The 26,117-nt window shown below is 47.1% G+C and overlaps 1 protein-coding gene across 10 annotated transcripts in view; it reads right to left on the bottom strand.

Annotated features, from left to right (window-relative positions):
- Window positions 1–12,805: 12,805 nt before the first annotated feature.
- The window catches only part of Nmnat3 (nicotinamide nucleotide adenylyltransferase 3), a 112,456-nt gene continuing 99,144 nt past the window's right edge, over window positions 12,806–26,117 (bottom strand). For 9 of the 10 annotated variants that reach the window (XM_029481511.2, XM_021171975.3, XM_021171974.3 and 6 more), the window contains 3 exons: window positions 24,455–24,638; window positions 20,531–20,610; window positions 12,806–14,156 (listed from right to left, as the gene is read on the bottom strand). In XM_029481511.2, coding sequence (XP_029337371.1) covers window positions 13,792–14,156; window positions 20,531–20,610; window positions 24,455–24,638 — 629 coding nt within the window. In that variant the 3' untranslated portion in view covers window positions 12,806–13,791. The remainder of the gene's footprint in view (window positions 14,157–20,530; window positions 20,611–24,454; window positions 24,639–26,117) is intronic. The other variant, XM_085827933.1, reaches the window with a different exon arrangement.

Below are 26,117 nucleotides of genomic sequence, written 5' to 3'. Positions count from 1 at the left end.
GCGATCCCTCCTCCCAGGGTGAGAGGGCGGAGCGGGGATCGGGGCGGGGCGGGGCAGGGGGCGGGAGGGGCGGGGGCGAAGATGGTGCAGGGCCAGGTTTGTCCCTGCTGCTGGCCACTTTCAGTTCAGACCTTCCATTTGCTCTTCTCACCTCCCTAGCCTAGAAAGAGGAGGTGTGGAAGGGGAAGGGTTGCTTTTGGTCCTAGTTTTTGTGTACCCCTCCTTACTTCCCTTGAGAGTCCTTCAAACGCCTGGAATTCTCACCGGTACCCTCCTGGGAGTCCTTCAAACGCCTCTTGAGTGTTGAAAACGCGTCTCCTTCAGGTTTGCTAGCATCATCAAGGAAGAGGTCATTTACAGGCCTTTGTCTAAAGCTCCGCATCCGTGGCCTGGCCAGTTCCTAAGAAGCTGATGTTTAACTCTAGGGATGAAGAGCAGAGCAACTACCCACAGCTCTCCCAGGAAATAATGCGAAGTTGGTGGTATTAAATGTGCACTGGACAAGAAAGCGCTCCAGGTGAACCCATGCACGGTGGTGGTCAGAGACCCAAGGCTTTTTGCGCGTGTGGACTGACACTATTCTGCGGGATCGTGTGGTTCTGTCTTCTTCCAGGAAAGGAAAGCACAGACCTTTTCTGGAATTTGCACTTTGTGGTTTTTGTTCAGTTAATATATTCTGGGCCCTTTCGATACCTGTGCACGGAAAGACTCCCCAGTATTTCTGTAAGCTTCCATTACTAGCTTCAGCTCCTATTTACCTGGGTCGGGGATGGGGTGGGGGAGGGGGTGGGCGTGTTCCCTGGGTTCTGATCCTTGTTGCCATTGGCAACAGTAGCAGTGAAGACCTTTATCCCTTCTCACCTGATACCTGTGTGTTACAAAGAGATGACATTCAGTGTCTGACCTTTTGACCTACTAAAGACTAAATATTTCTTTAAATTCCCCCCACCCACCCACCCACACACAGATCAGCGCCTAGGAGCCTGTGGAATGAGATCTGGTATGCTTTCTTCTCAGTGCTGAACCATTCCTCCCCCAGCTAAATGACTAAAGGGCACACCATCAGGGTAGGCAAGTGTCCTCTGGGAGAAAGGTTGGAATTTTAGCCCTCCTCACTCACTCAGGGACTCTCTTGCTGAACACCAGGGACTCTCACCCTCACCCTTATTGAAATGAAGATTTTCAGTAGCACTGCTGGTCCTGGTCCCCTAAAGTTCTGCAAAGATATCTCCAGATATTTTCAAGTTCTGGGGTTAGAAAACACACACACACACACACACACACACACACACACACCCTGGTTGAGGGCCACAGCTGGATTCCCATCACAGCCTTAGTCTGTCCTGTCCTTTGTCTGCTCTGGCATGCTCAGGGCATTGGATTGTTATCTAGATCCTGGCCTGTGTCCCCTCCCCAGTTAGTACAGAACTCAGGTTGGGCAGTCAAGTCTGCCTGTCCCAGGCCTGTGTAAAGTAAAGGTGTGAGAAGCCACTTCTTCAGTCACTTTGGCCCAAATCATCCAGTGTAAGACACTGAGGGGCAGCCAAGGCACACAGCTTCATTGTCATCCTGATTCACTGGAATGGAGGCTTGGGTCTCTAGAGGCTTGAAAGCTAAGCAAACGTTTCTCCCACCACCCCCAACAAGTCCGAAGCCCTTCATCCTCTCCAGCCACTTCCCTTTGTGCCCTGAGATGAATATCCTGAGATGGTTTATGCCAAAGTCTCATGTAGTGCTTGACACACAGTAGGGACAGTGAGCCCTGGTCTGTTGCTGAGCTGAGAGTGGATCCTTATGTTCTGGACAGAGGCTGCTCCAGGTCTCTGCTATTCATCAGGGAGGACACAGCTCTGGCCACTCCTTCTTTCCCTGACCACTTCGGCCATCTCCTGGTCTCTCGACCTTTACTCTGAGCTGGTTTGCTGAGCACATAGCACACTAGTCAGTTAGTTTACCGTCTCTGCCTGTCTCTTTGTCTAGTGCCCTAAATAGATCCAAGAGCTCCCGCTCTTCTAGATCTCCTAGGAGGCTTTCTGTGGTAGTCGGGGTACCACCTGTGGGTGGTGACCCCTTTGCGGGGGAGGGGGCGGTGGTGTGTCAAATGACCCTATCATAGGGGTGGCCTAAGACCATCGGAAAACACAGATATTTACATTACAATTCACAACAGTAACAAACTTACAGTTATAAAGTAGCAACGAAACAATGTGATTGTGTGTGTGTGTGGGTGTGTGTGTAGGGGTTCACCACAACATGAGGAACTGTATTAAAGGGTCATGGCATTAAGAAGGTTGAGAACCAGTGAGTTTAGGGTTTCTCTTGTGATAAAACGAAGGCAACTTATAGAAGGGTTTACTATTGGTTTAGAATGATATGAGTCCATTGCTGTCATGTGGGGAGCATGGCAGCCTACAGGCAGGAATGGTTCTGGGGCAGTCTTCATTGGGGTATCTTTACCACACAGCCCTCCTCCTAAGACTCTGAAGATGGGACAGAAAGACTGTAAGAGCCAGAGGCAGAGGATAACTACACATGTCTCTATCAGGAAGCCAGAACAGAGGGCACCGAGGATGAAGGTGAAGAGAGGACTTTGAAATTTGAAAGCCTGCCTCCCACACACTCTGCCCATTCATCCTCCAATGATTCAGTACCTCCTGGGGGTGATACCAACCTGGGAACCAGGAAGGTAAACATCTGAGACTACAAGGGTCATAGCCGCTGACTGTCTTGTTGCAGCATCAGATTGCCTCTGTGGGCTTTAGGGCAGACCCCCTGTTTTGAGTTACTGCAGTGTAAAGCACTCCATGGATGCTGTGGGCACTACGGTGGCTCTCTGTCTGCTGATGCTCCTTCTGCTCACTGGATTCTGTAAGAGCTGGTTCAAGTGTTCTTCTGTGTGACTCGGGGTTACCTGTGATGTGTAATCACAGAGGAACAACGGGGGAGAGAACATCAGAGATGGGAGGCCTCTGGGGGGGGGCCGCTGGGGATCAAGGAGAGCTCCTTAAAGAAGGTGACTCTTGCTGGAGCTTCAGGTCAGGCAGAATCAAGGGAGTGTCAAGGGGGTCCAGGGGAGGGTGAGCATGGAGTGGGAAGGAAAGAAGAGAGGAGGGGGCAGTTAGGGGACAGTCAGCAAGCAGAGGGAATAAAGGGGCAGGCTTGTTTATGGCAGCCTGCAATAGACGAGGATACTCCTAACTGGGATTTCTTCATTCCCTGGTCCTAAGAACAGGAGTGGAGATTTACAACCAATTCTCTGAGGTCCAAAAGTGCTAAGGTCAAGAGCAGCAAGCCAGTGCTTGTGTGTGTATAGTGGGACACATAAGAGCATGTGGCACTCCTATGTGGTGGTGGCTAGGGAGGAGAGAGAAGCACTGGGGACTTGTGACGGGGCTCAGTTATCCAAACCACAGCAGGGACACATTTGCAGGTCTCAAGGTTAACTCCTCAGTGCCTTTGAGAGGGCCATTATTCTGCCTGTACCTCTTGGAACAAGAAGAATCTCTGGTGGGTGTGGTGGCTTAGTCCTATAGCCAGAATAGTCAAGAGGCCGAGATGGGAAGATTCCCACCAGTTCAAGACCAGCCTAAGCTATGGTATGAGTGGAAAAAGGAAGAAGAAAAAGAGGAGAAGGAGGAGGGAGGAGGAGAAGAAGGAAGAAGGAAGAGGAAGAAGAAGGAAGAAGAAAGAAACAAAGAAAGAACTTAAACACCCATTCCAGTGATAAAAAGATAAGCAAACCTGTCACATGGTCACCCTTTTAAGCTAATAAAGGACATGGGAGTGGGTTTTTAAGGCTGCTTGGAAGACACAGTAAGAGCAGGCAGTGATCCTTGGAAGAACAAGAGAGATGGAGAAAGATGAGAGGCAACAAGACTGAAGTCCCTGTGCAAAATTAAGGGCTTTTCAGATGCCAAGTGTCTTAATTACACACAGCTGTAGAATTCTGGGTAAGATGAGACTGCTGGGTCTTTGTTTTCATAGGTTACAGAGGCAGGATGTTTGAAGAGAGGATTTTTTTTTTTTAAAAAACTTGTTCCAGTCACATAGGTGGAACATCAGGAGTGAGTAGAGTCTAGCTCTGTCTGGTTCTGAAGCCCCAGATCTTAACCACCTGTTATTGTCTGTTATTGTCAGTGAGGTGAGGATCTATGGGGAGCCAGGCCTGCTGGATTTGATAAATAAGCTGACAGAAGGGAGTCACAGAGAGGAAATAAGCCTCCCAAGACATCATCAATATGGAAGCAGAAACTGATTCCCGAATGAAGTGAAAACACAGGGCATATATTCTAAGCAGGAAAAAAAATCTATAAGCTGTTAAGAATTAATGCACCTTAGTAAGGTTCTGACTAGATTTAAAAAGAACAAATCTTAGCAGAGTGATATTTTTGTGATCTTGGGTTAGAGTTATACAATGGAGGGATGAAAGGGAGACATCTAGTCAGACACACATTGATTTCTAGGATGCACAAGACTGAGCCCTCTGAGACATTTCTTGGAGTGAATAAAGATCTGCTCATGCTGACCCACAGCCAGGAGGAGCTGGCCTCGGAGGGATGGACCAAGATTGCATGGAGTTAACCTAAGGCCCCAGGCTGGATAGTGTCTCCTCAGAAGCAGGAGTGGGCAAACATGATTTTAGACAGGCTGCAGAGTGCCCAGGCATCTGAAAAAAATGAGAAGCAAGCCTCAGACTCATAACAGTGGCCACCTCACAAAGAGCATATGATCCTTGGCTCTCACCTTCCTGTTCTGCCTCATAACCGACAGGATCACATGGAATGGACAGTTAGGTTTAAACCCTAGATCCACTGTAACCTGTCTGATTGCAGGTAAGTCACTTGGTGTCTCAGAGGTACCACCCTCACAAGGGAGGTTTAAGGAGTCTGACACAAATGTCCTCTGTAAACTCTAGTTTATTCACATTCCTTGTCAGTGAAGGCTTTCTGCTGTCAAACCATGGGATGTTCTCCAAAGCCCTCCCTCCATCTGTCTCCTATACTGGGTTGGTGGCTTGTCCCTCATTGCCTTTACAGCTAAGCCCTATTTTCTTGTATCCTTTATGGTAAATCCTCCTTCTCTTGGACCCATCAACAACTTGTGTGTGTGTGTGTCATTTGCATGTGTGGGCATGTGGGCATGCATGCCTGTGTATGTTCCTGTGAAAGCCAGGACTTACCACCTGATTTGGCTCCCTTAGAAAGACTGTTGACTTGGTGGCAGTAACTATTCCATTAGATTCTTTTCTATTTCATGTGTCAGGAGCTGGGCACATGCTTAGGAGCTTAATGCTGGGAGAACTCAGGACTTGTCAAAACTACACAACAAGGATTCTTTTAGCAAACCCTTGTGGACCACTCTCCTGGTTCCCGGAACTGGCTGGTGGCTGAGGCCACTGTGAATGAGATTCAGTTGTAAGGAAGCTGATGTCTAGTAGAAGACAGGGATGTGAAAGTGTCCTTCAAGTTTTGTGTTCGGACATGGGAACCAAGGTATTTCTCTGACCCAGAGCTGGGGTTGGTTGCTCCAAGATGGAATACCACTCAATGTAGGAAAACCAGAACTTCAGGGAAAATGGGTAAGTGTGGCTCAGCCTTAGGTTTGGTGGTAACAAGTTACCTGCATCCCATCCTGGAGGAAACAGAGGAGACACTAAGTACGTAAACATAGAAATTCCTCCAAGACACAGATGACAGGCCCTTGAGTAATTGTCTTCTCACAGAAACATGAGCGTGAGCTGTTATATTCATACACAAAACAACTTTGATCACCGTGGTTGCTTTAAGCACTATAAGAAAAGGCACAGTGAAGGAGGCAGGAAGAAAAGTCGGCCCTGCTACTCCTTCCCAGGTGGAGCAATGTAGGATGAGGAGATGCTTTCCACATTGGGGAACAAGAGGGAATTAAGCCCAGGCTTTCAATGTACAACTCAATACTAAGCAGAGCCTCCAGCCTCTTGTCTCCAGGTTTGTGACCTGACTGAGCCCTGGATCTTCACTCCCGTGACCACAAAGCAGCTCCCATCATAACTCCTAGCCTCAGCAGCACAGCACAGAAAGATTTTGTTTGCTGGAACAGAACCAGGACTCTAGGTTAGTAATTAATGTGTGTGGGTGAAACCTAACAGTGGGCAAATCCCAACAGGCCCCGTCGTCTGGCCAGTGCCTATGGCTAAGAGACCTGGGCCTAGCCTGTCAAGGGGAGACTTGTCACTACAGCCAGATGGACCTCATCTATTCTAGTGGGGAATCACCAGCTGGTTGCATAACAAGAGTCACATGAATACTGTACAGTAGAAACCAGGTCATAGAAGTACAAAGCTTGGTTCTGTTCCCTGGGCTGTGCTGGTCTTCATGACCCCTGGAGGATGTTCCAGCACTAAGTTCTCAGTAGCTATCACACTGTGTAACATCTGGAATGCAGGTGGCACAGCCCAGAATAATTTTCCAGGGGTGGGGGAAAATATAGCATCAGGTTGCATAGCCTGGGACTGATCTCTTCACGGTGAGGTCCAGACTTAATGTCTTATGGTTCCTGACCATAGGCTATGAATGATACTCGGCCCATGATGACATCAAGTGGAGACTTGCAGGGATGGGCAACTCTCCTTACATATTCCCCTGGTTTCAATGCAAGACTGGGGGACAAGCTTGGGCTTGGGATGCCCTCTAGTGCTGAAATACTGACAGCACCCCTAACCACAGGCTTAGGGTGCGATCTGCTGCTGAAAGAGCAGAAAACTCTTTACTTTCTTGCAGAGAGAAAATAATCAGTGTGCTTAGAACGTCTAGAAGAAAAGGCACAGATGAAGCTGGAAGGACTGTCCTGTTCTTCAAAAGATGACAATGTGTTCAAACAAACAGGACTTTCAGGAAACAGTAACCTTGCTCTATTGACACCCAGAACTGACAATTTAACTATCACTATGGAAAACCTCTGCCCCCAGGCAGAGTCCAACACAGCTGTCTTAAGAAAACCCAGAGAACTTCAAGAAAACACAGAGACGCAATTCATCTGTTCTGCCATAGAAACTGAAAAGAGGTGGAAAGAATTTAAAAAATGAATTTGAAATCCTTGAACTGAAACATACACTCAGTGGGATTTTTTTAAAAAAGATACATAGTATCAAGAGCAAAGTAGATTATACTGAACAAAGAATCAGTAAGAGAGAGACAGGCAGGCATAGGGCCAATAAAATGGCTCAGTGGGCAAGGATGCTTGCTGCCAAGTCTGAAGCCCCAACTTTCATCCCCAGGACAAAAATGGTGGAGAGAGTAAAGCAACTCCCACAAGTTGTTCTCTGACCTTCATACACACACCACCCATAGTCCACACACACCCCTCCCATTAAATAAACCAATGCAATTCTAAATTTTAAAATGATAGACAGGTATAATTGAAAAATACAGTCAGAGGAGAACAAAACCAAAGGACCGAGTCTCTGAAACTGTGAGCCAAAATAAGGCTTCTGTCTTTACTAGACTTCTTAAGAACTCGTTATCTGGGGAGCCAAGCCAGCATTGACCGAGTAGAGTTAAGACACTTGCTGCTCCACTCACCAAATGGACACATGAGTTTCTTATCTTACTTTACTTAAATGAATCATGCTGTGGACGTATCACATACAAGACGGCGTGGATCTGTTTTGATTTCTCTAGATTCCTAGAAGTACAATTGCAGGGTTGACTGTACCCCTTCTAGTAGGTGTGACGTGATATCTCATTGTAGTGTAGCTTAGGATTTTTCTAATATCCAACAGATTTTTTTCATGTGATGACAAACACTGCATACCACCATTATGTCCTTTTTGGTAAGGTGTCTTGGGCTGGTGTTCGACTTTAGGTGATCTGCTTGAAGGACTTCCAGCTTCAGAAGCAGTTCTACCGTGGTGATGATTATTACAACCAGGGGACACAACAGGGGCAGAACCACAGCAGACAGAGCTTGGAGGACTCCAGGCTTTGAAGTCTTCCCCAGGTTAGGGGTTTCCACAGAGCACCCTTGTTCTCTAGCGCCAAAATGTAACAGTTTACATGGCTTCTGCCGGCACCACTGCTACAAAACCAGCATGTCTCTGAAATGCCAACCACCTAGAAAGCATATGCTCACCACAACTGATACTGTATGACCATCCCATGCAGGGCATCCTAGGGGGCTTAGTGTCCCAGGAAGAAACACAGGCAACATCATGGAAGCTGAGCTCTTAGATGCCAAGCAAGACCAACAGAGCCTCTGACCAGAAATGTCAGGGGCCTGGCTTCCTCCTTTCCTGGATCAGCTTGGATCAGCTTTTAGTTGAGTTACTGATTCTACTCTTTTGTTGTTAGAGTTCTTGATATGCTTTGGAAATAAGTCACTTATTAGATACATACATTGTGTAAATATTTTTCCCTGGAAGGTGGTTTATCTCTTTTCTCAATGACTTCTTCCACAAGAAATGTCAGTAGGGAACATGACTACATTTGAATATGCATTTGCACTCATACTTGGCAGGTGAAGAACGGACTGCAGGATCCAGCAGTAGGATGGGAAACTCTGTTAGGTCACTGCGTTGGTCAAGGTAAGAGCTGAGGAAGCTCTAGAGGTCTTGGTTGACCTTGGCATCTTGACACAGCCTAGGGTCATCTGAGAGAAGCCTCAGTAGGAGAACTGTATAGATGAGTATGTCTATGAGGGTTTATCTTGGTTGTCTTCCTTGATGTAGAAGGACCCAACACATCGTGGGTGGTCCTACTCCTCAGGGTGTACCAGAGAGATAGCTAAGCATGAGCCAGACAATGAGCCAGACAGCCGGATAGCTATGGTTCCTCTTATGAACTCTGTGGGCTGTGAGTTCATTCACTGGTCAGAATAGGGTATGTAGGAGAGCAAGTTGTCTTGCCCCTGGGTTCTTGCTTTGAGTTCCTTGCTGACTCCATCATGATGGAGTAACTTGGAAGTATAGGATGAAATGACCCCATTGCTCCCATAAGTTGCTTTTGGTCATGGATCTATCAAGGCAACCGAAGAGAAACTAGAATGGGAGATGACAGGAAGTGGGGCAGACATGAAGGTGACAGAGGGTCAGATCAATAGGGCATGCAGACACACTGCATTTCCAACAGGAGGTGAGGAGGGGCTTCCCTGACCTGTCCCAGAGTACACCGTTGTTCATGCTCAAACTCTTGCTCATCCAGTGTTTGCCAATTCAGAAACATGAATCCCAGTGAACTCTGGAGTCCCTCTCATCGTCCCTGCAGCCTGTGCCGTCAAGAGCAATGCATGCTGAAGTTATTTAAACAATATTAAACTATTCAGAGGCATGTGCCTATGTGATCACCGCAAATATATATTTATCAGTCACTCGTATTTGCATCTATAATGTCAGGTTTGGGGCTAAGAAAAAAACGGAATACTACGATGTATGAAGACCTCTACAAATGTGAGGGGCAGCTGCACTGTCAGCACAGGAAGTGAGGATAAGGCTAAGAGAATACATATTCATGCATTAACCCAATTACCAAACGCTCCCTGCAAAGCATGAGCTCTATCGGCTTGAAATGGGATTTCCCATCATTCTGTCCCAACGGATACAGACAGTCTTAGAAATGAAAATGTCTTTCCCCAGGCAAGGATACAGCGCCATTCTCATTTGGGTAGTGGAAAGTGTCATAGGAGAACCTTTGTTTACGGCTGGACATTTTATTTACGCAGGAGCCTGAACCACCGTTTTTTTCTGCTCCTAATGCCCAGGCCATCAAGATGTGGAGGACAGCTGAGGGAGCAGAAAGAAGTGTGAAATCAGTCTGGCAGGGCGGTGCCAGGCGATGCACCAGGAGCAGAACAGTGATGTGTATTTCCTCTTCTGATACTAAGGGAAGAAGGTGACACAAGTCAGGGAGACACAGCAGGCAACAGAAATAAGATATTTGTGTGTGTGTGTGGGTGTGCACCTTTGTCTATAGATACATCTATACATGCATATCTATCTATATACATATATATGGAAAACATAGGTTTTGTTGTGTTTGATTACAGAAGAGGTTGATGTTTTACCTGGTGGGAACCACGTGCTTGCAGACATGGATCAGGGAGAAGCAAGCATGCCCTTAAAGGCTACTAACCCCATGGAAATGTTAGGCTGGAGACTGTGGTAGGCAGGGCAACAGATGTCAGATGCAGTGTTGTAACCGGCACCTTGTTAAGGAAGTAATGATGACTCTCGCTCTCCATGGTGCCCGTCTTGCCACTTCTGGCTCAGGGCTTTTGCATGTACCATTCTTCTTTAAAGCCCCCACTTATCCCAATGCCTCTGGAACACACCCACTAGCATTTCTCTGTTTTTTACACCACCAGGGAAAACCTGTTTCATTATGAGAGTCTATATATACCTTGCACAAGTTCAAAGGGACCGCTTTCAAAGAAGAAGAAAAAAAAAAGACCAAGAATCAGATACCTACTTAGATACCTACATAATTAGGATGCTAGAAATTGGGAAGCCAAAGCACACACTTCATTAGCTTTACAGGAGAACTCGATGCCTCTGGCCATCAGCAATCAGTGTCTCCCTTAGAACCCTTTTCCTTGTTGGCAATCAAGTCCTTAACTCGTGATCACTGGGTTCTTGGTTCTAATTCCTATGCAATGGCATCGAGTGCTGTACAGTGAACATGACTTCATGAATGGTTGAGGCCTCTCACTCGTTTTCTGTGAAAGAAGCTCATTCAGATACTGCAGTTTCTTGATGTCCTTAACTGAGAAAGAGAAGGGGAAAAATATAAACTCTCCCATCTCAATCGTTGTCTCGGACCAGTGGGTCTAACTGCAGTTAGAACTGGTGTCCTGAATGTTTGACAAATGTATTGGGCAGTTGTGTTGCTACATTTGTGGAATGTTAGGCATTAGCATCTTGTGCACAGAGAAAGGAGTCTTACAGTGCACAGGCCAGGGAAGTATTATCCAGGCAAAGAGTTGGACAGCCCTGATTGTCCATTGTTGAGGCTGAGGACCCCTTTCTCAAACCTGCAGCCTCCTTCTCTACCTCACTTTTCAGATACCACTGTCTGCATGCAGGCTTTGTTCTCTCCCTTCTCGACTCATATATAACAGTGGGGTGATATGGCTCAGAGAGCAGAAAAGATGGTACTCATTGGAGTGTCATGCGGTTTCAATGGTACCCTCAGCTTAATGAAACAAGTTATCATTTGATGCTGCAGTGAGCGATGCTGAGGCCAATGAGGCTCATTAAAAAGTTGAATCTGTCGGTCCATTTGCAGAGGCCTGAGAATCTTCCTGAAGCCAGCTCCTGGGAGAACAACAGAACATTAGCATCTACAAATGATCCCCTGACCATTGGAAGTTTCCAGTCTGGCTAGATGGGTACAGGGCCCAAAGAAGGCCCAAGAGGCTGAAACGGAAGCACTCAGTCTTACAAACTCAGGATTGAGCTGGGAGTGGTGCTGTGTACTCTGAATCCCAGCACTGAGGCAGGAGGATTGCTGAAAAACTGAGGCTAGGCCAGTTTGGCTTACCTAGCAAATTCCAGGCTAGTCTGTGTTAAGAGTGAAACTTTGCCAAATAATAATCCCAAACAAACAAAATCAAATCAAAACAGAAGCTCAAAACCCAAGCTAACTAACTATATGTGATATATATTATATATACATACATATACTCTTTATTTTTTCTTTCTTTCTTTTCTTTTCTTCTTAGTAAGTAAGAAAGAAAATTATAGTTGGAAGAATTCAGAGTAGGCCTAATCAAATCCTCCACTTTGGAGTTAGAGAAACTGTATAGCCTACAGTGGTGAAAGGAGTTGAAGTCCTACTATGTGCTGTGGCAGGTTTTAGACAAGGCTATTCGATCCCTATTTCCCTGAGTGAGCACGGCTCTCAGGGATGTCTTGGAGGGGAGAACCCAGGCAAGGAGGGAAGAATCCTGCAGGACCTCACAGGAGGGCCACTGTGCTCTGTATTTCCTGCTTTTCTGTTTCATGGCTAACACGAATCCTGGGAGTTTGGGGGGGGGGAGGGAGGGCTATCAGATCCTCCTTGCCTGCCCTATTGCTTTTCTGTGTCACTAAATATGTAGCCAAGCTGGGCCAGGACGGAGCATGGAGACTCAGACTCTGTGCTACTCCTTCAACAGGCTCAAAGGTGAACCCAGGAGTGGAGTGGGCGATCCCGAACACTTCATTCTCCTCCTTCAGAGCGCACAGAAACACCACCAGGGCCTGCTGCCTTAGGTTGGAAGACTGCTTGGGGTCTGCTAAGTTCCTTCCTAGTTCTAGCTCCACCTCTTTAGCTGTGATAAAACAGTTTGACCAAAAGTAAACTAGAGAGTAAAGGGCTTATGCCATCTTATACCTCCAGGCCACACAGTCTGTCACTGAGGGAAGGCAGGGCCGCAACTTGAAGCAGAAGCTGTGGAGGCATGCTGCTTGCTGCCTGGCTTAAGCTCACACACAGCTAGGGCGTTTAGATAGCTCAGGACCACCAGCTCCAGGTCTTGCCCACAGTGTGCTGGACGCTTCTACAGTAGCTAGCAAACAAGACAACGCCACTGCACAAACCTGCCCCCAGGCCAAAATCTGATCTGGCTAATCCTTCAATTGAGACTTCCTCCTGGGTGACGCTAGGCTGTGTAAATGTGACTAGGACAGTCCTCTACTTCCAGTGCTCAGGACACAAACTCTTCAATTCAGGCCACTTCAATTGGAATGGGAGCAAATCTCACAGAGTATTTAAAAAGAAGGGCAACAGCTGGATCCCTGGGCATGAATAATATAACAAAGGAAGAAAAAAAAGAGAGAGAAACTTTTCATTAGTATTTTTTGATGTCAATTTATTATTTATCTTTTTGCCAATATTCAAACAAGCAGGCAGTCATAAAACATTCAAAAGATCTTCTAAAACAGCCAGGCATCTGTTTTACTTCGGTTCCTTTTTAGAAATCAGGATATTGGGGACCCTGGTGTTTAGAGTGTAGCAGTGTAAAAATACATGGTGTATCAAAAATATTGCTTGAGGGGGCTGGAGAGATGGCTCAGTGGTTAAGTACTCTCTTGCTGATCTTCCCTAAGACTGGAGTTTGGGTTCCAGCACCCACATCAGGGGGCTCACAACTGCCAGTAACTTGGGCTTCAGGCACTCTGATGTCCCTCCCATGTGCATGTACACACACATACACAGACACATGCATACACATATACTCGCATATAATAAAATAGATCTTAAACACATATCACTTGACTTCAACATAGAAAGAGGGTGGTCAAAAATTTTATGTTACCCCACGGGCAGGCGGCAGACAGACAGATAGGCAGGCAGGCCATGGTTACAAGGGAGAATACATTGGAAATCAATAATGTGCTGTTTCCAGATTTCTGAATCCTTACTTGCTATTATTGTTTAAAATGAGGATGTTGAAAAAGTCCTCTGCTCAGTAATTAGCACCCTGTCAAACTCTGCCTATCAAGACCAGCATGTTGCACCTGGCCCGAGCTATAAAACAAAAAACAAAACCAAAACCCGAACGAAGGCGAAGGCGACTTGATGGACCCCTCAGGGGCCAACCATGCTCAGAACAGCATCAGTGTGCCTCCCATGACTGCCATTTACACAGTAAGCAGGTATCCTCCTTAGTGACCCTAATCTTATGACCTGTCATGCCTCTTAAGTTGCTCTGATACGTTGACTGTCTCTGCCACAGGCACAAACTCTTCCTGGAATAGGAAGTCACCCATGGTAAAAACCACTGTGGAAACAAACCCAGAACCCAGAGCAGAATAACCCCAACTCCCCAGGAGGCCCTCTAGCCAGACTTCCCTTTCCCTTTCCAGGAACCGTCATTGATGTAGAGGCCCTGGTCCCTGATGTAGGTGATGACGGCCTCGGGAAGGAGGTACTTCACGCTCTGCCCTTGGCCCAAGGCTTTCCTGACGTAGGTGGCACTGATCTCGTTCAGAACGGGTTCCCTGGCCAGGTAAATGTTGTGCTGAAACTGCTGGAGGATGGGCGAGTCCGAGATGTACCTTTCCGGGTCATGGCCGCTCCTGCTCACGCACACCAAGCCGAACTTCTCCACTATCTCCTGGATGTGCCTGTCTTTCCAGAGGTTGGGGGTCTGGAAGGTCTTGAGGACATCAGCTCCACAGAGGAGTTTCAACTCTGGCAGTGCTGTAAAACAAGGGTGGGTCCCAGCAAGGTTACAGGAATCTGAAGTGATACCGGGGCCCACAGTTAGAAGTAATCATTGCAGCCTCATGGCTTCGGGTTAACATTGACAGATTGTCAAAAAGGAAAAAAAAAAAAAAGATTTTGCTTTCCAGTGCTCAGTGCTCAGACAGAAGTCTGTTTGTAGCTGCTTTGGACCAGAGCAGACAAAGTCCCAGAGGTGGCCATGCTGTCTCCAGAACTTGATTATTTGCTAAGCAGTGAGAGTTTTAAAGTCCCACGAAGATGAGGCTGTGGTTGTTGTATAAGTCACCACCCCTGCATTCACTTCAGACATTATTATTCCTGAGGACCTAACATTTTTCTACAAACCTCATGAAAATGTACAGGCTCTCTGAACAACTAACAGGCCACTAAGATCCCAGTGGGTGGCCTTTCCATTTGTTTGCAATGTGACAGAGTTCTAGGACATCTGGTCAGTGTGGCAGTCCTGTGGGGTTTCGTCTACCAGAACAGTGACGTGGTAAGTGTTCTGAGGTTCTTAGCATGGCACTATTACTCAGTACAATGCGTGCAAAAACATGACTCTCAGGACGAATTGATGAGGTAGAACTGCAGGAGAAACCAAGGCACAGAAAGGCTAGAGAGAGCTCATGTCCTCAAGGTTGGATCAAACTGGCAGCCAGCCTCCATGTGGGGCATCTGTAGCTGCTAGCTTCTGCTGCCGCCTGCTGGTGAGATCTGCCAATGCATCATGAACAGGAAGCCATGGTGACCTAGAGAAGGAAGGGATTTGCAGCCTTGCAGACACCATTTATGTGGATCTGGCTAGTCTGAAGAGGAACGGCTAACCCATGCTAGAAGCACACCCTGGGTCCACAGTGCTACTGGAAACTGATTCCAGAAGGTGATAAAGGCTGGTCTTTCATCTTTGTCACCCCGAAGACTTGGCAAGAAAGAGATTCTGGGCTGCCATGCATTGCGGGAAAACATGGTATAAAGGGTTGGGCTAGGCTACTGTACAGTGGGATGCTGGGAGAGATTCTGGTGATGGACAGAGAATGGGCTTATGAAGACGCAAGGCCTGGCCTGGGAAAGAAGAGAGAGACGGTAGTACTATGGAGGGGTCTGAGTTCAGCCTCTGTGGGGTAGATACTGCTGAGCTGGGCAGAGGCGGAAACTGGCCTCTCTGCTCTGGGCCTCAGCTTCCTAGCCTACAGGAAACAGCAGGCCAGGAGACTGTTCTCGACGCAGCTGCCATCACCACGAAAACATACTTTTCCAGGGTTGTAGCCTCAGAATACTGGTCTAGTCAATGACACTGGATCAGTCTTTGACTGATGCTCGAAAGACCCTCAGACACAAGACCGATCCAGATGCCTCAGGCTTGGTTCTGGTTCTGTTATTCAGTGGCTCCTGTGAAATCGACTTTCAAATGGACATACTCCTAGTGCTCACTTTGTGGGGTTATTTTAGCACTGAATGAGTTTATCAATTAAGACAGACGGAGCCATGGTTGGCTCAGAGTGTTATGTCTTGACTGCTTTCCATTCATTCACTAATACTTATCCACTTATCTACCCATCTATCCAATAGGTATGAATTATCTCCTCATTTTGAAAGCAATAAAACTGTGCTACGAATTATTTAGCAACTCACGCTTTACTAATTTGGTATGGATTTGTATTTCCCAACAGCTGTGAGCATTTGCTCTAATTCTTATTTATAGAATCACTGCAGGATAGTAAGACACCAGGCTTTGGCCTTTCAAACAACTGGTTCAATGATACTTATTCGATTTCAATATCTCCTGGGACCTGGGGCACATCCGGTCTGTTTCTACAGGTCAGAGAAGAGACAAGATATACTTCTGCCTTCTGTTTTATTCCCCATTGTGTGTGTGTGTGTGTGTGTGTGTGTGTGTGTGTGTGTGTGTGTGTAGGCCAGATGGGGATGTTGAGTGCCTTCCACTACGGCTCTCTTTGCTTTGCTCCACTGAGGCAGGGCTCCTCCTTGGACCCTGGAGCTTCCCACTTTGAAGTTGGCTGGCTGCCAAAAAGCCCCAGCAATATTCCTGTTTCCCATGCCCAAGGCGTTGTATGGGTGCCAGGATCTGAACAGGCAGGCTTTCACACAGGCACGGTCATCACGTGCTCATCTCCCTGATGGTCTTAGTTTCATGAGGAAATGTTCGACATTTCGGCTTCCACATTAGACATTAATTTTGAGAGTAAAATCATTAATATTGAGAGTAAAAAATAGTTATTCACTTTGAGCTGTGACTAGAAAGGACTAGAAAGAATTGAGCCCTGCCCCCCAGTCAAAGGCATGCCTGTGAGGTTAGAGGTGCCTGTTATCCTATAAGACAAGACAATGTCATGGTCAACTCTCATGGCCACATATACCTCAGCCCACAACTGCTCATGCTCAGACCTCATGGAACCGTCTCAAATTCATTCACATAAATGTTATAGAAGTTTCTGACACGGTAACTGTCCAAGTCCAAAGTATGTAATTCAAGAATAAAGGCTGAGGGCTGGAGAGATGGCTCTGCCATTAGGAACACTGGCTGCTCTTCCAGAGAGCCAGGGTTTTATTCTTAGCACCCACAGGTGGCTCACAACTGTCTGTAACTCCAGGCCTAGGAGGGATCCAAAGCCCTCTGATGGCTTCTGTGGGCACTACACGTGCATGGTGTACAAACACACATGCAGACACACTTCCCCCCAAGAAATAATAATGAAGGAAAAAAAAAAACCCAAGAGGTTGCCAGTGTGTCTCGCCTAGCAGTCATGCAGTGATCTAAATGTGGTTGTCTGGTGCTCAGACTACTGTGATGTTGAGAAGCTATGGGCTTTGAAAAGCAAGTGGGTCAAAGTTTACACAAGCTGTAGGGAAATCTGTCCTGAAACCTAGAAGTGTGAATGGTTGGTGGCCCTAAGTAGATGGCGTTGAAGAGCATCAGTCTTGAGGCCAGTCAGCCCTGGGTATGAATTTTAGATTTCTTGGGACCCTGGGAAACTGACTTTGCCTGTGGGCCTATTTCTTCAGCTGTAAGACGGGGATAGTAAAGGTTCCACGGAAGTTATGGGAAGTGACAGGTGGGGAGACAGCCTGTCACAGCTATGTATGAATACAGCCGTGGACGGTGACATCCTGCACGACATCCTGCCAACACACCGTGAGAGATCTACACAGAAGGACACCAGAGACGAATCTAGGAATGACACCTGGCAGTCAGTGCCCAAACTAAGCAGTCCTGGTGAAATAGGCATAAGATTGGGTGCCTGCTATTTTTACAGAGTGGGTTCTCGGAGCCAGGCTCAGCCCTAACATCAAAGGGCAGGGCCACCCTTACACACTACTGACAGTGAGCTTGGCTGTCATTAAAGGCCCTGGGGTGTCACCCATTTCAGAATGTCACCCAAGCAATCCAGGATCACAGATGATCCACGTGAGGACAGACGAGTCCAGGGAGGGCTGCCAATTACAGAAGCAACAGCTAGGTCTAGATCTGGCTGCCACCAGTGGTGAGCTCAGCATGTAATCTGCCATTCCAGAGTGTGACAAACACACAATAAAATACACAGCTCCCAAAGTGGCCCTCAGAAATAAATATGTCACTGTAACACATGTGGCATCTCATCAAAAGCCAGCTTATGCTGAGAAAGACCTGCCTTCTTATAGGAAAAGGCTCATTTTTTTTTGTTTTTGTTCCTCCCCCCACCCCCCAGTGATGAACATGAAATGTGTTCACGATGGAACATATGGAAACTGTAAGTGTTTAAAACTGAGAACAGCAACAGCAACCCATAAGGCTGGTTCTGGGTTCTATAGCCATCAACATTTTGGTGTATTTTCTTAGGTTTCCATATTGATTCAGACACACAAACAATATGGGATTACCCTCACTTCTGTCTGGCAGCAGGCAAATGCTACCACTGCACAGTGGCTTCCCCACCCCCTGGATGTTTCTCCATCTCTTGACACTTCTGATGTGGAGTCTTCTTCTGATGCCGACAGCGGAATGATTCAGTGATTGTTTTACATTTAAACTCCTAGTTGCTAGCTGGGCTTTCTGGTATAGGCACGTAACCTGAGGCTGAGGCAGGAGGATTGCAAGTTCAAGGCCTGCCTTGAATACAAGAGTTTAAGTTCAGTTGGGCAACTCAGTGGGACCTTGCCTCAAAATTAAGTTTTTTTATTTTTAAAAAAGGTGTGTGTGTGTGTGTGTGTGGCAGTAGCAGCTAGGCAGTTATTGAGGACAAGAATCTGTGGTTGATAGGTTGAAGCCCCTAGGAGAAAACCTATAGCCATTGCTTTGGTAATGGGACCCAGCTTTCTATTTACTCCCAATGATGCCTCATTATAGAGTAGTGCATCTCTCGGCTCTCATCAGCTGAGTTTCCTTTTGCAGAATATGGTGGTTAACACACAGAGACCCACAGCTGGTCAAGGTGCAGACAATTAGAGACTATGGAATGCTCAGTCTTAATGGGGTCTCTTTACCACACAGCCCTCCTCCTAAGACTCTGAAGATGGGACAGAAAGACTGTAAGAGCCAGAGGCAGAGGATAACTACCAACAAATAGTGTTTTCCAGACACAGCAAGGTGGTGGCACACATGAACTCATAGGCATTGTGATGGTATGAACAAGTTCTGCATAAGCTCAAGCCAGACAGATCTCAGTTTGGAGGGGGTAGACAGGCACGAAGTTCCACTCCTAACGGAGAAGCTATTGTGGATTCTATGAGAGAGAGTTAGTTGTCTATAAGGGTGTGGCTCTGGTAAGTTTAACACACTCCAGTGGATGGCTACACACTTAAGAGTACACAGCCTGCACTAATGGGCTTCCTGTGTCTTATTTTATTTTATTTTATTTTAGTGTGTGTGTGTGTGTGTGTGCTGAAGTGTACGTATATGTACCAGGTACATGCAAGAGCATACTGAGGTCAGAAGAGGGCATCAATTCCCCTGAAACTGGAGTTACTGATGGTTGTGGGTGCTGGGAACCAAACCTTAGTCTTCTGCAAGGCCATCTTAACTGCTGAGCCATCTCTCTAGCTCCACTTAATGGGTTTAAAAGAATAAGGACACAAAGTTGGTTGGGTATGGAGTTGGGGAGTAGATCTTGGAGGCGATGGGTGAAGGGAATGCAAATGTTCAAAATGCTAAGTACACAAGTCTTAAGAATTAATAAAAATAGGTTTGTTTTAAAAGGGGGTAGAGCAGGTGTGGCAGCTCATGCCTTTAATCTCAGCACTGGGACGGTAAAGGCCGGCAGATGTCTGTAGGTTCGAGGCCAGCCAGAGCTCCTTAATGGGACCCCTGTTTCATAACACAAACAACAGCAAAAACTAGGATGGCAGCACAGGTCTGGGGTGTGGCCTGGCAATTCATGTGTCTAACAAGAACCACAGTAATTTTGTGGCCAGCATCTGAGGGCTACATGGCGAGCTTGGGACGTGAGGACATTCTCAAGTCCTTTCTGAGGTGTGTTTGGGAGTATTCTCAGAATTCTGAGTTGTAAGCTCAGAATGGTTAAAAAAGTGACAGCCTCTGCCCTTGTCTCCTTAAGTCACAACGCACCTGGACATGGTAAAGGTTCTGAAAAACTCTGCAGTGAAAAAACAGTTTTAGGTGCACTTATCCTTGGCAGTCGTGAACCCTTTCTAAGGTGCATTTACTGAACCCTTTTGATATGAGAGTCCCACCAACTAGAGCTGGAGACCCTGTAGGAGAAAGTCATGCATATGGCCTGCTGGAATTTTGTGACCTGAAGCTTGTGTCACATCCTTCCCTCTCACACCCATCCTACATTCTTGTGTGTTTGCAGGGAGGGAGCCACACCTCTGAGCCCAGACACCAGGGCTTCTCAGACTCAACTCACAGGCCTTGCCTCTTCCAAACAGGAGAAGTGCAAGTAGAGAGCAGGGTTTCTAAGTGAAGACAATCACCCAGGAGAACCTCAAGTTCCCCTAAAGTCACCTTTGCTCCTTTGAGGAACTCACTGAGTAGCTGCTAGCAGGGGCTGGTCGCTCATCAGAACGTGATCCTTTTAAATTCAAAGAACTTCAGCGTCAGTCACCAGCTTGTCCCTTCGTGGCCCTCACTTGTAATCCATGTCACAAGCACAAGTCAGAGGATGGCTAAACTCCTTTGGGCAGTAAATCTCAAGTAGGCACAATTAAAAGGCTTAGGTTGAGCATGGGAAAGGCAGGTTGCCTCATTTGACCTTTTGACCTTGGGCATATTTATACTACCAGGGAGGGCTCACGTTCTTTACCCATGTTGAGAAGGCTAGACAAACCCCATTGGTTCCTCACTCTTCATCTGAATCCCCCCCTTGTAGATGGGGCAGGGGGTTGGCACCCACCTGCAGAGGCTGATGGTGTCTTGCTGGCGTCTGGGCCATCCATCTGGGCTGAGGATCTGAGCAGTTCCCTGTGATGGTGCCTGTGGTGTAAACACATAGGTTTGAATGTGTTGTATCCTAGACCCCTCACCATCACTACCCCAGTGCCTCAGGATTTAAGGTTCGCTTCTACATGTCTTAGACCATTCCATGAATATCAAGGACCTACTATGTGCCAGGTAGTGTTCTAGGAGCTAGGACAGGAAGCATACACCACAGAGTTCCATTCAGCTCACTTTACCACATTCTATACAAGCTGGGTGGAAGTACGGATTTACGCCTGATGTCACCCTGTCCACGAGTCGCAATAATTCTCTATTGAGAATACAGATGTTAGCGTTGAGTGGGTGCCAGAGGCATGAGCTCTCAAAAACAGACAGATGTAAACTTAAACATGCATTTTCCTTTGGAAAGCATAAGTGGTAATGCCTGATTTCAGGATTTGGTGAAGGTACAAGCTATCTACAGTAAGCCCTGGCCTCTAGCGAGCTCCAGCACACACTCTTATCGTAAACGTGTGTTTTAAGATGCTATGAGGTGGTAACTAAGAGCCGGGGCTTGGGGAGAGAAAGCTTGGGTTGGATCCCAGCCTCCGTACTGCTGGCTGTCACCCTGATGAGTGTTTTCAAGGCTCATCCAGTATGTATGCTCCTTGAGTGCAAATGGGGACACTGCCGCATACCCCCCATCCCCTATAATGGGTAGTAGATGAAGGGACTTAATTCAAGTGGAGTCACAGAGCAGGTTAGGTGTGATCAGACTCATGCAAATTTGACATGCTTACTTTTAAGCAATCTGTCTTCAAACTGAGACTCCTGCACTTTTTTTCTTTCTCACCAAACACAGGTAACCTTAGCACTCTCCTGTGAGTCCATTTATCTTCCACCTTCCTGAGCCTCGACAGAGCGTTATAACAGCTGTGTGTGTTGGCGAGAGCTGGCTTACTTTCAGCACTCAGCACATTTTCCCTGTGGGTAGTGGTCCTGGCTGGCTCTTTGCTGCCTGCCTGAGTGGTATTCGGTTGTGCCCAGGCCTAGGCCTCTGAACTGACCCTGAGAGCATGGTTTTCTGTGGCTTCAGAAGCTCGCCCAGGGAAGCTCCAGCCAAGGGTAACTATGGCAAGGGAGAGCCAGCCACCTCTCATTCCCAACCAGCATCGCCTCAGAGGATGGCTCTGTTATGACTTCAGAGCCAGAGCTCTGCCTCTTGCTTATTTGCTGTGTGACTGTGATCAATTGAACATCTCTGTGAGCCCAAGGCTTCTACGGCATTTGTCAAATGAGGCCACGAGGCTGAGTTTGTGGTGGGTCCATGAGGCGATGTGGATGAAGGACAAACCACATGAAGTAGCATTTTGACTAAGGCCTTCCCCACAACATGAAAAAAAGCTAAGTTATTGTTATGGTTGGTGACTAAGAGTAACCTCTAGGTCCATATGTTGAAGGCTCAGGCCTTAGCTGTAGATCCAGTCACTGAAAGATGGGCTCTCACTAAGCAGTGATGACTCCTGGTAGATTTGAATTTGATAGCTTTTTTTTTTCAGGAGGTGACTGAAAGTTTGAAAGTCAAGGCCTAGTTGGGGAAAATAGGTCATTGGGAATAATAAGTCTTTGGGGGCCTGGGCCTTATTCTGGGCTCCTCTCTGTCTCTCTGCTTCCTGGCCACCATGAAATGTGTAAGTTGGCTCTACCACACCCTTATGTTTTGATGTCCTGCCTCACAATGGGCCAGAAATAGCTCTGCTAGATCTGGGCTGAAAGCTTTCAAAGTGTGAACAACCACACACTCTTGTCAAATCGCTTCTTTGGGTTACTTCCCACTGTAAGGAAGAAGTGGCAGACTCAGTTACCTCAGACTCTCCCGTCAAAGGTGGCCTAGACATTACGGCATCAGCAGAAAAGTAAACCGCACATCGGGATGAACAGTCTCCCATGAGTCCCTCGGGGAACTGGCATCATGGTGACCTTTGTCATATTTGTTGTAGGATCCACTGTGACCACCATTAAGACGACATTAAATGCAGGTGCTGCAGGGGACAATTCCACCATGATTCTAAAACCACTTGACTTACAGTTTTAGCCTGATTTTCAACCTCTGGGGGTGGGGGTGGCTTAATCAGCTATCCATTAGAAGAAACTATTGACTCTGTCGGTAAGTTTCAACCACACCAGCACCACACAAATCTTCTGGGACCTTTAAATAGATGCCTGTGGTTAGGGTCTACGCCAGCACATCTGAAGGCCCTGGGCTTGGAGAGAGCCTTAAAGAAAGTCTTCTAAGTGATTTTGGCAGCCAAGCTTGTGACCAGTGTCAACTGCTCTTTAAGTGACGTTAAATCCCGATTCTCTCATTCAGTGTCTGAAGCTGTGGGGCTCAAGCCTAGATGCATATTAGAGTCACCAGGAGCAGCAGAAATAATGGATCTCTCCCCTCCTCACTCAAACCAATGTGATCACGGCCTTTGAGGAGGGACCTGGGCTGTGAACCTAGGAAGCCTGCTGTGTGTCCATTGTCCAGAAGCATTTGACTAAAGGGCACAGGGGAAAGGAGGGAGAGTGTGTTTCCTAGTATCTCTGCTCACATCTGCATTTTACAACAGAAGTACCATGAAATTACTATACCATCACCTACATGTCCACAAATGGCATTCTGGTTTTGAGGACAGACCACAGCCAGCATTACAGATGTGGGGAGGGCAGGTGACATTAGCATCCACTATCCACCAGCTAGTTTGTCTGCACCATCTTATCAAAACTACACCCTGTCCTGCTAGGAAGGTGCTGGTCTTCTTACTTTACTGGGTGAGGAGCTGAGGCTCTGGGGGGCTGACTCACGTCTTACATAAAGTCTTTCAGCTAAATCTGGCTTCAAAACACGTTCCTGGCAACAGTGGCTCTCATAGGGATGGGGAAAAAGCCTGAGAGTTCCTGAGTACTTATTAAAGCTAAATGGTTTGCTGGATAATCTGCTGCCTTGTTTCTGCTCCTCCCGATTAGCCTAAAGGAGCACGTGGTGGAAAAGGCTTGTTTTAAAAGACGCTCTTCAGAATGGGAGAGCTGGCTTATGCCAATGAGTGGTTAAAAAGAAGAGAGCGTGTATCTACACAGCTACTAAACATTCCTATCAGTTAGGCAGCAGGCTCTGGAATGGCTAAATGTTCACTGTGGTCCCTTCTGTAACAGAAGGTGCAGAACCTGTATGACTGCATAGGTCACAGCGCTACAGTGCCTTCCCGCAGAGCACCCTGGCACCAGTGACAAAGCAGAGCAGCCTTACTCTCCTCTGACAGCCAGGACAGCTGTCGTAATGTACAGGGCTGGACCAGGGCTTTCAAACAGCTGTGTGGACTATGCTCAATGCTATTAAGAATTCAAAAGACAAAAGATAACCTAGAGTAATGATTTCTGCTCTTAAAATAACCCCTCTCCTTTTACATTAACGTCTATATCTAGCAAACAAGCTGAAAAGATAGCATATTATATAGGTTCAGTTTTCAAACTTGCCAATGTCAGGAAATTTAAGGCCCCAGTTACAGAAGGTGGCTTGTTAGTTTTCTACCAGGAAAGATATATATATCTTTAAAATCTTCATTTGATTATATTGTGCTCATTTTGCAAGTGACAAAGAGGTCTCAGAGAGGTTAAGTCACCTGTTCAAAGTCACAGAGCTGCTAAATGGGTGACAAAGGGCCTGGTGCTGTAGTCCTCGGACACAAGACTCTCCCAAATAGCAGAAGGTTCTCCCTTAGTTTTGCCCAGGGATCCATCTGAAAAGATTCTGCCAGTCTCCTTCCCTGTCAGCAGAGGCATTTCTTTGGTCTTGGCTGGGGCCACCTCAACACTGTCCCATTCTTTCATGCTGCAGGTGAACACACGACTCTGTTACCTCAGCACCTTCACCGTTTCCATCCACTGCGCCTGCTCACTCTCCCAGGGGTCCACCCGAATCCAGTCAGATGTCTGCAGGGCCAGCCGGGCCATGGCCACTCGGTGATGGGAAGCCACCAGGTCTTTCTTCCCATAGCTGTCATTGACGGGTGAGATGATGCCCTCAATCACCTGGTACCTTCCTATGGAGAACAGGGATAGACACTTGTCACCTGGCAGCATAGTGCAGGCAGCTGCTCAGGGTTTATGCCTCCATCCTGAGTGTGTGCAGACCCTGCAGGGCCCTCCTGGTGGGTCAAAAGCTTGCAAGAAAGGACCAGGGTGCTACCTCAGTGACCCTGTTTCTCCCCTCCAGTGTCCTCTATGCCTCAGAGTGGAAGCTTTCTTGAGAGGGAGCTTTGAGGGTGGAGCTCAGACAGCAGATCACAGGACAACCAGCATTAGGATGTGTTTGATGAACATCATGAGGTGCCTTTCTGTCAGCACTGTATTCGTGGTAGCTGTCTCCCAGAAAGAGAATTCTGGGGGAGAAAACAATGGGAGGGTGTACTGGCTAGGTTTTTGTCAACTTGACACAAACCAGAGTCATCTGGGAAGAGGGAGCCTCAACTGTGGAATCGACACCATCAGAGCAGACTGAGTGATTGTCATTTTCTTAAGTATGTGATATGGGAAGACTTAGCCCACTGTGGGTGGAGCTACTCCTGGGTGGGTAGTACCTCTCAGTATAAGAAAGCAGACTGAGTGAGAACAAGCCAGGAAGCAGTGTTCTTCCATGGTCTCTGTTCTAGTTCCTGCCTCTAGGTTCCTGCCTTGGCTTCCCTCAGTGATGAACTATATACAACCCCTAAGAAAAATAAAACCTTTCCTTCAAGTTGCTTTTGGTCATGGTATTTATAACAGCAATGGAGAGAAAACTAGGACAGGGGGAGTTTGGAACAAAGCTGGGTTGGTGATGATGGGATGGGCCCTGACTGTGTAGGCACACTGTGACGCTGGAGTGATATGTAGTCAACGAAAGGGGGGACCTGATAGAGGGAGGCTGATGGGAAGGGAGTAGGCTGAGCTGCTTAGTGGATATTGTTTATGGAGCTTGGGATTTATCTGATGAGAGATGAACTGGTTCAAGGTTTAACTTTGAACTAAGAGCAACTGACAGAGCCTGCACACCCCAAGAATGCTTCTTGACGAGACATTCCCTGTGACTTCTGGCTTAAGAGTTTTCATGTCTCACGGTTTCTATTGCTGTGACGAAACACCATGACCAAAGCAACCTGAGGAGGAAAAGGTTTATTTCAGCTTATACTTCCAGGTGACAGTCCGTCACTGAGGGAAGTCAGGGCAGGAACTCGGGCAGGGCAAGAACCAGGAGGTAGGAGTTGATGAAGATGAGGCCATGGAGGGGTGCTGCTTACTGGCTTGCTCCCTATGGCTGACTTGGCCTGCTTTCTTCTATCACCCAGGACAACCAGCCCAGAGATGGAAACACCCACAATAGGATGGGCCCCATCAATCACCAATCAAGAAAAACACCCTAGAGGCTTGCCTACGGCCTGGTCTTATGGAGACATTTTCTTAATTGAGACTTTCTTAAAGTCTCAGATTGCTTTAGCTTTTGTGTCAAGCTGACATAAAATGAGCCAGCACAGTGAGTGTACTGG

Source organism: Mus caroli, unplaced genomic scaffold, assembly GCF_978045245.1.
Source record: "Mus caroli unplaced genomic scaffold, Mus_caroli_1 scaffold_11, whole genome shotgun sequence".
Classification (NCBI taxonomy): domain Eukaryota; kingdom Metazoa; phylum Chordata; class Mammalia; order Rodentia; family Muridae; genus Mus; species Mus caroli.
Note: the sequence above shows the minus strand (reverse complement) of the source record. Positions and strands in the feature narration are given on the sequence as shown.